Source organism: Bubalus bubalis, chromosome 10, assembly GCF_019923935.1.
Source record: "Bubalus bubalis isolate 160015118507 breed Murrah chromosome 10, NDDB_SH_1, whole genome shotgun sequence".
NCBI classification, from domain to species: Eukaryota; Metazoa; Chordata; class Mammalia; order Artiodactyla; family Bovidae; genus Bubalus; species Bubalus bubalis.
In genome coordinates this window covers 8,741,515-8,753,044 of record NC_059166.1, presented here as the reverse complement: position 1 = coordinate 8,753,044, position 11,530 = coordinate 8,741,515, and the positions used below count along the sequence as shown (strand labels likewise).

The 11,530-nt window shown below is 46.4% G+C and overlaps 1 protein-coding gene across 1 annotated transcript; it reads right to left on the bottom strand.

Annotated features, from left to right (window-relative positions):
- Positions 1–623: 623 nt before the first annotated feature.
- On the bottom strand, positions 624–9,971 carry LOC102406978 (T cell activation RhoGTPase activating protein). Its single transcript, XM_006051258.4, has 10 exons — positions 9,812–9,971; positions 9,121–9,205; positions 8,978–9,031; positions 8,624–8,690; positions 7,184–7,347; positions 6,348–6,509; positions 5,769–5,878; positions 4,183–4,378; positions 3,340–3,454; positions 624–2,441 (listed from the first exon to the last, which is right to left on the bottom strand). The coding sequence occupies exons 2-10, from the start codon at positions 9,145–9,147 to the stop codon at positions 1,183–1,185; spliced, it is 2,154 nt and encodes a 717-aa protein (XP_006051320.1). The 5' UTR covers positions 9,148–9,205; positions 9,812–9,971; the 3' UTR covers positions 624–1,182.
- Positions 9,972–11,530: the final 1,559 nt, after the last annotated feature.

The following is an 11,530-nucleotide window of genomic DNA, read 5'->3' as shown; positions in this document are numbered from 1 at the left end:
TCCGAAACATGTGGGATCTTCCCAGACCAGGGATCGAACTTATGTCCCCTGCATTGGCAGGTGGACTCTTAGCCACTGTACCACCAGGGTGAAAGTGAAAGTGAAGTCGCTCAGTAGTGTCTGACTCTCTGAGACCCCATGGACTGTAGCCTACCAGGCTCCTCCGTCCACAGGATTTTCCAGGCAAGAGTACTGGAGTGGGGTTGCCATTTCCTTCTCAAGGGGATCTTTCCAACCCTGGGATCAAACCCAGGTCTCCTGCATTTTGGGCAGACGTAATAAATGCTGGTTGAATGAACCAACGTGTGAATGATTTTTCTGGTGGGTTTCTATGAACTGAGGGAGCAGAGGCAACATATCAGTAAAGAATGAACATGTTTACTTTGAAATAAGGAAGGCAATTTATTGTAGTGAGAGAATATTGAAATTTTACATATGAACGCCCCAATGCGTATGAAGTAATTTCCTCCACACTATCGGAGAAGACACTATTGAACTACAAAGAAACTCAAAGTGCTTGACATCAGTTAATGATGCACAATATAATGCATTTTCACTAACTTACCCAAATTTCAAATTAGACAGTTAAAGGACAGACACATTGACATATTTTTCATGCATTGTTAACAACAACCTTTTTTTTTTTTTTTATTTTGCTGGAGTTTATAATGCCCTTTGATAACTTCAAACACTGAACTCTACTCCTGCAGTCTGTTCCTTCCATCCTACTGAGGTGATCACAAAGCGGCTTATCAGAGGAAACTCTTAACGGAGACTTAGACCTTTTCTCCTAAACGGAGTTTGTGGAAAATAAGACACTTGGCATGCCCTTTGAAGCAATGCCAAAAAAAGAAAACATTATTTTTAGACAGTAACCACTGAAAAAAAAAACAAAACAAAACTTCAGGAGGCAAAGAACAGCAATGCAGTTTGGCGCAAGTTCACAAATATATACATGCATCTGCGTATGTGTACCCAATGCCTTGTCTAGAACGCGTTTTATACACGTGCTACACGTTGTACAAATCAGGCGCACAGAGGGCTGGTGTGAGAGGGCTGGTGTGAAGCTGTGTGGCTGTCCTCTTGGAGGAGGTCTCAACACAACTTTCCAGAGGAGCTTATTCACGACTGTTTGGAAAACAAGAGTCTAAAGGCAATTCTCGTGTACAGAGGGGCCCGGCGCTAGATGTAGGATTCCTTAGCGAATCGGAGCTGTTCGGCATCAAACACCGGCTGGCTACACCGCCGGGCCAGGACGGCCTGCCTGCCCTTCTGCTGCGACACGGTTCTCAGCCGCTGCAGCTCGGATGTCCCGGGGACCATCACCCGTCCTGCCGTGTCCTTAGGGGTGCAGTCGGGCAGGCTCTGCCTCCAGATCTCGGTCCCCAGCCCCCGTCGGAGCCCGTCCAGGGGCTCCGGCCCGCGGATGTTTCTTGAGTCCCCGTGGGAGTGGGCAGGGAGGGGAGGCAGGAGCCCCGCGTCCAGGCTCAGCACGCGGGCCCTCAGGCTGCCCACTGTCTGGCCCCCGCGGGGCGCGAGCTCCAGTGCCTGGAGCCGCACGGCCTCCTCGTAAGAGGGGGGGCGGCCGGGGTGCCTCTGATCCACCAGCCGGAACACATCCTCCACCGAGAGGGCGTAGGCCCCCGAGTTAAAGCCCAGCACGGCTTGGCCGGGGGTGTCCGACGAGCTTTCTTGGACGATCCGGCCGGCGAGCTGGCTTTCTTTCTTGGAACCTCGCTTCTCTTGGTCTCGGGGGCAGCCCTTGGACTTCGTGGCTCCAAAGCTGCGCGTTTTGGTCAGCACTCTTTGGTGAGAGGCGAAGGAGAATGACATGGAGTGCTTTTTAATTTCTCTGTTGGGCTTGCTTTTCTCAGCCTTGGTGAAAGACTGGTGTCTGGTGAAGAAGTTTCTTTTGGGGCTGGAAGGAGATGCCAGGGGCGAGCTGTCAGAGAAAGTGTCCAGAGAGCCGCTGGAGGCGGCTTTGGGGACCCGTGCGCACGGTGACACCGAGCCCTGAGTCGGGCTCTGCTCCCCCAGGTCCTGGGGCCTCTGGGCCCGGCCTTCGGCTGCAGGAAACACCTCCTCTGGAAATGGGTCCTCGGCTTCCTCGCCGGCAAAGCAGGAGGCTGCCGGGGCCACGGCGGTGAAGTCGTCCTCGCTTCGCGTGAGTTTCGGGTTTGCTCTTCTGCCCTCGAGGCACTCCGGGGAGGATGTGGTGCTGGGGTCCGAGTACCTCCGGTCAGGTTGCCCGAGGAAGCCCTTCATTCTGGCCGTGGTGTTGACCACGGGCTCCCAAGGGCGCAGCGGGGCTCTAGGTTCCACGCCGCCAGCCGCCAGTTCCAGGGGCCCTGGGGGCTGCGAGCCTGGGGAGCCCGCAGGCTCCACGTCGTGGTCAGGGTCGTTGCTGTCATAGGCTGAGTCGTTCTGCAGGGTCGACATGTCTGGGGGAAGGTAAGGGACAGTTGAGTTTTTGTTCAGTTCCTTTTAGAAATTCACTTTAGCACCATCCACCCTACTAACATCAAGTATGGCACTAGGGAATTCGGTGAAGCTAAGCTAATTTGGGGCTTGTTATGAAAGAAACTGGCCACGTTCAAGTTTTGTTTCTTTCAATGTCTACTATTTTGAGCTGGAGAAGATAAGTAGGAAAATGAAGAGAGAGAGGTTGAGAGAGAGAGAGGGCGAGAAAAAAAGAGAAAAGAGAGAAAACAGCACTCCACTGAAAATTTATTGATCTTAGATTTAACAGCTGATCCTTTGGATGGCTCTTTTCATTGGATCCATCCCCATTTTGGTGGTTCAGACAGTAAAGAACCTGTCTTCAAGGCAGGAGACGTGGGTTCGATTCCTGGGTTGGGAAGATCCCCTGGAGAAAGGAATGGCTACCCACTCCAGTATTCTTGCCTGGAGAATTCCATGAACACAGGAGCCTGGCGGGCTATAGTCCATGGGGTTGCAAAGAGGTGGACAGGACTGAGAAACTAACACTTTCACTTTCATCCCTATTTTAACAGACCCACATTAGACCCATATTCCATTCTGTGGAAACAAAAGTTTCTTACCCCAACCCTCTAGCCAAAGATTACTCTGTAAAAGGAGCAATTCTTCATGATTTAGAATAAGAAGGGGAAGGTGCAGCCTGAGGAAATAGTGTAGGAAAAGTCAAGAGAAAAGTTTGCCTGCTTGATGACTTCCCTACAGACTGTGTCTGCTCTGATTTGGTGATGTGTGTTGGTAACTTCTTCAGATACCTGGGGTGCTGTACGTTACTGGGCTGGATTTGTAGCCAGGCATGGACTTAACCCCACAGTCAGAGTCCACTGAGAACACATTCCATACCTGAACTGTCTGTGTGTTCCAGGGAGTCATCAGAAGCAACTCTGGAATGTGCTGGAAAGTCTTCCCCAAATATTTCAAAGCAGTTATCGATGAGGAATTCCACCAGTGTCTTAACCTGTGAGGAGAAGTTAACAGCTTGTCAGCTTAATGAGATCTTTATTTATTTTTAAAGGAAGAAGGTTACCAACGGGGACATAGGGAGGGTCAGCAGTTAGGGAGGTGCCAACATGGGCTTCCCTGGTGGCACAGGTGGTAAAGAATCTGCCTGCAAGGCAGGAGACCTGGGTTCGATCCCTGGGTTGGGAACATCCCCTGGAGAAGAGAATGGCTACCCACTCCAGTGTTCTTGCCTGGAGAATTCCATGGACAGAGGAGCCTTGTGGGCTACAGTCCATGGGGTCACAAAGAGTCAGACACGACTGAGCAACCAACATTTTTACTTTCAAAATTGACATAACAGATGCTTACTGTGTCTGAGAGGAGCATTCAGAAAATTGGTAACAATCACCTTTGTGAAAATTATTTTTGAGATTATGCCTTTTAACTTTGTAAATTTAAAAAATGTATTAAAGTAACCAAAATGTTCATTAAAGGAGTTGCCCGGATTGGTAGCTGAACTGACAGAGCGTGATGCACAAAAAAGAGCAAAGTGAAAGGGCCTTTCCATTCTGGAAACGGTGGTGGAGAGATGGGCATCACGTCCTCTGTCTCGTAGGATGACCTGGCTTTACCAGGTCTCATCCAGTGGGTGCACCCAGATAGTGGACCTGGGGCCACAGCAGACCTCACTGCTTGGCTATGACAAGCAGATGTCGAGTTTCTCAGAAAAAGCTGAGCACAAACCTTATCGTTCAGGTCTCTCCGGGCTTCCAGTGATAGATTGTGCTCGTTTTCCGGGCTCAGCACGTTGGGCCCAATGCAGATGGCGAGATTGCTGGCGTCCATCCGGTTGACCTCGGAGTTCTTGCTGATCACGTGGAGCACGGAGACCAGATGCTTGAGCAGCAGGTGGTTGGGCCGTGGGAGCTTATCTGCAACCCTGGAATGGAGGTGGGGAAGCTGGTTTTAGGGGAGGTTCATGGCCTATCTAGCTTGAGGGGAGCAAGTTGAAAGTTGCTGCCTGACCCAGGCTTCCTTTAAAATGAGGAAGGTCTGTTTTCACAAGAAACATTGTGAAAGGTTCATTCAGATACATGCAGTGGCAACTGACACGGAATGAATCAATGAACCACAAGAGCTTGAAGCCCTAGAAAACTGGCCTCTATGATCCTGACACCAGTAACATGGCCATTTACTCTTTACACAGATCTTAGATTACGAATCATTAACTCCTGCAGTAAACTTTAATACATTTTGAAAATCATTTTGTTGAGAAACCATTTAGCCATATAGAATGTCTTTCTGCTTCTAATACTGCAAGACTGGTTTTTCTAAAGAATACAATCATTTGCCTTTTTTTGAACTGTGCTCATCAAATGAAGAAGACACATTTTTATACCATTCTGAGAAAGTTTTATGAAGAATAAATCAGTTTAGAAGAGCATGTTCATAAAAATAATGAGGTCAGCACTAAAAGGGCAACATTGGTACAATGACTAATAAATTAGAATTATAAAGCCTCATATTTTCAAAAAAAGAAATGGTGGTTCTAACATAAGGATCATTCATTTCTCATAAGACTGTTAAGAAAGACCTTTGTGTCTATAAGCAGAAGTTTACTGTAATCTCAGGATTCTTATTTTGGGACAGACATACTAATGCCTTCAGTTCAATATGTCATTGATAATACTTAGCCACGTGAGACAATCATATATAGACACACTTTCATAGGACTTGGCAAAAGTGCTGATATTGTGAAGTTAGGTGTGTAAGATTTTCTAGGCACTAACAGGTCACACTTTCATTTCTACTTGGTATTGTTTCTGTTGTGTTGGAATTTATTTTTATAGAGTTTTCATTTTGGTTGGTTATAAGAATATGAAATAAATACACTATGGAATTTTGTCAACAAACAAGCCCTTGCAGACTGTTTACTAAGGAATGTTTTATGGGAGAATCATTGTTTTGCACAGCATCAATGTGAACAGGTGAAGAAGACCCCAGGTTCCTACATGTGGCTAGTTAGCCTGCTCCAAGGCTTTCATCTGTGACTTTGTTTCATACCTTCTTGAACTACTTATATTTTTAGACTCCCTACCTGTTGGGATTTGTGAGTACTGAAGTTCACTTTCTACCTTTTGACAGAGGTGCCTCCTTTCATTTGGCTAAAAAAAAAAAGCTACTTCTTAAACATTTCCAGGGTACCTTTAGATTTGTATTCTAGGAGTAGGTGAGCGATTCCACTTGAATTCCTTCAACATTGCAACATACGTGAAACACTCTGACAGTTCAGTGAGGAACCCCGGGCGGAGGCTGCACAGGTGACTTACTGTTTCAGGGCCTCGATCCGGTCCTCCTCGCTCTGCTTGGCCAGGGCGCCCATCCACTCCTCAAACAGGTCACAGGACAGGAGCTTCAGTGGAATACTTCTGAGGAAGTCCTGGAGGGAGGAAGGGGACAGTTCATGTTACATAACGTGCTGCCATCCTAACTTCCGTCTCATTCGATCCCTCTCAGGAGTCTGTGCTCATCACCCCTTCCTGCCTGCATCCAGGGAGCCTGAAGTCTGCCCCCAACTTGCCTCTCAGCAACTTTCCTAACAACGGGCACGGTTAAGGCCACTAGCCAAGGGGCCACCAGATTCAGGGGAACGGACTGGGCTGTGGGACGGTCCCAGCGCCTGTTCTCAGAGAAATCTGGGAAGACTTGAGTGCAACACTTTTTGGTTGGAATCTGGGATCACAGAAACAAAGATGCTGATACAAATAAATCAAGGCTTAACTAAAACAGTTCGACTCCACGATCAGTTGCCTTTGCTGTGTGGGGCGAAGAGCCCGTTTCTCGTCCCCTGAGAGTAAGTGTGTCAGAGCCCGTCAGCTTGTTGTTTGGCACGGGTGCTGGGGACTGACCTTGAGGACCACCGCCAGGAGGTGCACAGGGAGGCTTCTCAGGTCCACCACGCTTCCGGAGCTGAGCTCCTCCTTCAGCTCTTTGCGGGCTTTCTCGTTGGCTGCTTTCCTGAATATTCCTTCAGTGGAAGGGCCTTTCAGGCATAGAATAGTGAGAATATCCTAAAGGAAAGGGGTATAGAAATAGGAAATGGTTACCCGTGGTTTGAAGACACACTTTGATGCTACCAATAGAGGAAAAATCTGTTATTTCGGTAGGAGAAAGAATTTAAATAGTGGACATCAACAGTAGCTAACTTTACCTGCTGTACAATATCCTCTCCATTAAAGTTAGTTCTCCAGGATACTAAGACAGTCTTAACGAGACTATTAATCCCAGTCTGGTTCCTTTCAGTCCGGTTGCTTTCAACCGTCTCTCTTGACACTGCCGTTTTTCTAAGAGCAGGTATGTTGGGAAAGCTGGAATTTGCACAGCCTAAAATGATTTTGGGCCTCCCTCCTCTCAAGTCATTCCATGTAAACACTGGATGTCTGATCACAAACTTCATGAATCTGTTGGTTTTTCAGAAGCTACACATTTTCAGCCTTCTTCACTCCATTAAGTCAGAAGGATGGAGGGACCACTGACCTGAGCTCATTGGCAAATACAACTAATTTCTAGAATGTAAGCCACCATGTGTCCTCCTGACTGCATTCTTAGGTGGGAACACCATTTCCAAACGTGGGGAAAAAACGGAAAACCCCACCCCAACAAGTTTAGCATGAGAAAGCCACTCAGGTTTCCAGAGGACATTTCACAGAAAACTGAAGTAGGTTCTGGGTGAACGTGTGCCTACCTGAATGGGTCCCGGGAGCGTGTTGTCACTGCAGATGGCTGACAAGGGCTGATCGAAAAGGGATGTCTTCAATTCTGGCTCCGAAGCTGCAGAAACATCTGATGAAGAAGAAAGCCTTCTCATGAGAAGGAGCCAGTTAGACACCTTCTTTCTCTTCTTGATTTCTACGGCCAAGCAAACAAGGCAAAGAGAAATTAGATTAACATACTGATAAGCAAGGAAGGATCCACATAAGACAACAGATATTGTCATTTATGGTTTGCCATGTGGGAGAAACAGTTTCGAAAAACTGAGGAAGCAAAGGGTGTGAACCTTAATCTAGAAAAATCAACCCAAAAAACAACCACATTGTTACCAGAGCAACCAGCCCCTCAACAGCAACACCAAGGTTCCACAAAGTCTCCACCTTTCCTGTTTTTACTCTTTACCAGCTGTTTGCTATAGAAAATGAGCAAAGCCCAACTAGGCAGGTCATAAACAACCATCTTAACATATTGACCTTAATAACCACGGTGGATAGTTGGTGGCTATTTCTGATGTGAAACAGATTATTTTAATTCCTCCTCTGACTAGTGAAGAAAACGAAACTTACAGGAAGTGACTTGCTCAAAACCATTTTGAAGGCTCTAGGCGGGGCGGGCTGTTAAACCTCAGCGGCCGCGCTAGCACCCACCACTAGAGGGAGCTAGTCCGTCTGCAGTCAGCAGCAGGGTTTTCCTGGTGGATGTGTTAGGCAAGGGCGGGGAGGTTAGAACCTAGCCCTGGCAATTGGAAATGCTCAGGAAAAAATTTCCAGGATAATCTGTCCTTGCAAAATCCTGAAGATGTCTGCACAATGGGTATAACCACTCATGAGTTTACTTCTTTCTCTGTTTTCCTCTCTCTCCTTTCTTTTTTTTTTCTAATTAAAAAAAAAAGCTATACTTTCTAAATGCATTAGCACATGTTTCTATACTTTTTATACCGGCCAATGAAGAGGATGGATAGAGAACTGGCTTGTCCTTATAGTTCAAGAGAACTGGGTCAGAGTTACATTACAACGCAATGAATTGTGGAAAAAATTGACGGAACGGCGGGTTCTTTGGGATTTAAGACAGCAACAGTTGCTTCGTGTGCTCTTAGAATCATTCTCCAGTAGAGGAGGGTGAGAGTGGAAACATATGCACACTTTAGTTGTCAGAACAGAAGTGGCCAGGAGATCTGTAACCCCACTAAGACCCCTCTGGATGGGGGAGAGGTTGACTTGGGGAGGATCTTTTCTCTCAGAGCACTTGCTGTCTAGTGAGCCGGACCTTCCTGCCACGCAAGTGTTAATGTTCTGTGGTCTTTAAGAGAACACTTCGAAAAAAAAAAATCCCTAGTAAAGCACTGTGGTTTGGCAAACCAAGAACACTGGTTGTTAGCATTTACATAAAAGATCAGTGTATTTTCAAAACTCACCAATTAGCTGGCAAATATTATCTTCACTCTCACATGATGCCAACAAAGGATGTTCCTTGATATTACCCTAAAAATATATTTAATTAAAATTAATGATAGAAGAAATCTGACCAGTCTTTCCCCACGAAATATATTCACCATTTTATTCATATCAACAGTTAGTTGTCCATTAATTTTTTTCAGAATCAATATTAATATCTTATCATGACACAAGATCTCAATTAATATTAGTGTTTACTACAACTTATCATGTTGATTTTCTATTCTGATAACTGAACAACATGCATGATATTCAATTAAAACAGTTTTCTATCTCACAGTGCAGATAAAAAGTTTGAAAAACAGCTTTCTTACCTCTGATTGACATTCAATTAATGTCTCCATATCACAGGCATTTAGTGTTTTTGACTACAAGAGAAAAAAAGTCAAGTTAGGTAAACATCTTTGACCCTTGCCATGAGAAAATCCGAGGCAGTAAGTGTAAGCAGGGCACATACAGCATGGCAGCTGCTTGTCAACTTCATTGGAGTTCGGGCTGACGGTCCAGGGATGAATTTTGCTCCTGTGTGGCCTTGGCTCTGTCTACGAAAAATCATTCGGGAAAGAGTGAGGAGGGAACTACGGAATGCAATGGCCAATTTCAGCCCCACTCTGACAAAAGACAAAGTCTGAAACTACTAGTTAGAAAAGTGTTCATTTAAAGTCAGTTATGTGTTACCAGATGTCTTACGCTATTAAACACAGCATCTGAACACACTACTTTCTGAAAGCTTTAAACCTGACATCTTCATCACGCCAAACTTTGCTTTTCATTTATTAAGTTCCCATCAGGAGATAATCTGAGTAACAGCTACCATGACAACTAGCATTTTGGGAGGAGAGTTCCCTATGTGCCAGGGCACTGTGTTAAGGGCTTTGCACAGATTTTCTCATGAAACCTGAAAAGGCAAAACAGTGGCTCCCCAGGACGCGGCTTAAGGCAGACATAAAACAAAGATAACACGTACAGAATTCCTAGAGCCCCGAAGCGCTGGCTTCCCATGAAAGCAAAGCCGTCTGAGTTTACTCTTCATAACACTACATGTTGCATATTGCACGGTGAAACCTGTTTTTGTTGGATACGATCTCAAAGCCCAGTGACCCCGCCCGGCAGCTGACTGTCGTGTCAGGCCGATTTATGGTACTTACCTTCGGAGGGCCTCCAGCCAGACTTCTTTTACCTCCCGTGAACTGTGGAAAATTGGAAAAATAACATGACACTCTGCTCCTACTAATCCAGCGTGAGTGAGGAGACTGAATGGCTCTAACTTCACGTGTTCTGCGTTATAAGGGAGAGGGGGCGGGCAGGTGGAAATTCAGAATGTTACTGAGACCGGAAAGAGCATCATGGGCTGTCGCCCGGGCCAGACACGGCAGAGCTCTCACTTCCTCATTTCTTGTAGGGCAGCTCTGGTTCTTTTTTTTCTTCTTCTTCAACTTCAAAGTCCAACATCTGTAAACCACCGAGAGTGGAAAAGATGGCACATGGCCACAGGTGAAGGCTCTGATTCATGTCACAGGTGGGATGTGTGAGTAAGAAATTGTGTTATTCTGTACGTAAACATCACCGTATTTTCTAAAGTGATCATTTCAGGTGCCCTTTATTTTGGTATCCTGTTTGGGTGCGGTCTCCCCACCCTCCCACCTTCTCCTCTGTTCATCCGTACATTGATAAGCACCCTCTAGCTGAGGGATGTGGTCCCTCCAAGAAAGCCAAGACAAGCTGCCTCTTTCGAAATGCAGTCATCATCCAAAGTCAGGTCAGTTTCCTTTGGGATTATGACGAGTCCACCAGAGCAGGCTGTCCACATGTTAACCTCTTCCTTAACTCAGTACTTAAGTCATAGTCAGATCAGCTCTAATTCTGACGTGGGAGGAAAATGATTTCCTTTGATCGGACATTTGAAAGTAGAAAGGAGATGGTGAATTTCATTTGCGGACCTGACCTTCTGGATAAAAGAGAATCTCTGGTCTTTCCTATGGCTTAGGCTATATATGAAATGACTCAAATACCCTGACAACAGAATGGATACATACAGCGTGGCAAATTTTCACACAGTGGAGTCCTACAGAGCCCTGAGAATGAACAGTCTACAACTATGTTCAACAACATGACTGGGTTTCAGAAAATAATGTTGAGTTAAAGAGGCCAGACGCAAAAGAGTGTACCTTGCATGCAAAGCCCCCAAATAGCAAAAGTAATCTGTGTTATTAGAAGCCAGCATGGCATTTCTGTAGGGCTGGGCAGTGGCTCTGAGGGGGTCAGAGAGGGTCTATCTCTTGACTCCAAGGAGGGCTCCGTCTCTTGATCTGGCTGTTGTAGTTGTTCAGTTGCTAAGTCATGTCTGACTCTGCATCTCTATGGACTGTGGCCCACTAGGCTCCTCTGACCTGGAAATTCTGGCAAGAAGAGTGGAATGGGTTGCCATGCCCTCCTCTAAGAGATCTTCCTGACCAAGGGATTGAACCCATGCCTCTTAAATCTCCTGCATTGTCAGGAAGGTTCTTTACCACTAGCACCACCTGCTGCTGCTGCTAAATCGATTCAGTCGTGTCCGACTCTTAGTGACCCTGTGGACTGTAGCCCCCCAGGCTTCTCTGTCCATGGAATTTCCCAGGCAAGAACACTGGAGTGGGTTGCCATTTCCTTCTCCAATGCATAAAAGTGAAAAGTGAAAGTGAAGTCGCTCAGTCGTGTCCGATTCCCCGAGACCCCATGGACTGCAGCCCACCAGGCTCCTCCGTCCATGGCATTTTCCAGGCAAGAGCACTGGAGTGGGGTGCCATTGCCTTCTCCATAGCCATTTTCAAATGCAAATCCTTGCCAAGGTGCACTGTCTGATGGTTCATCGCTCCTCATTGCATGTT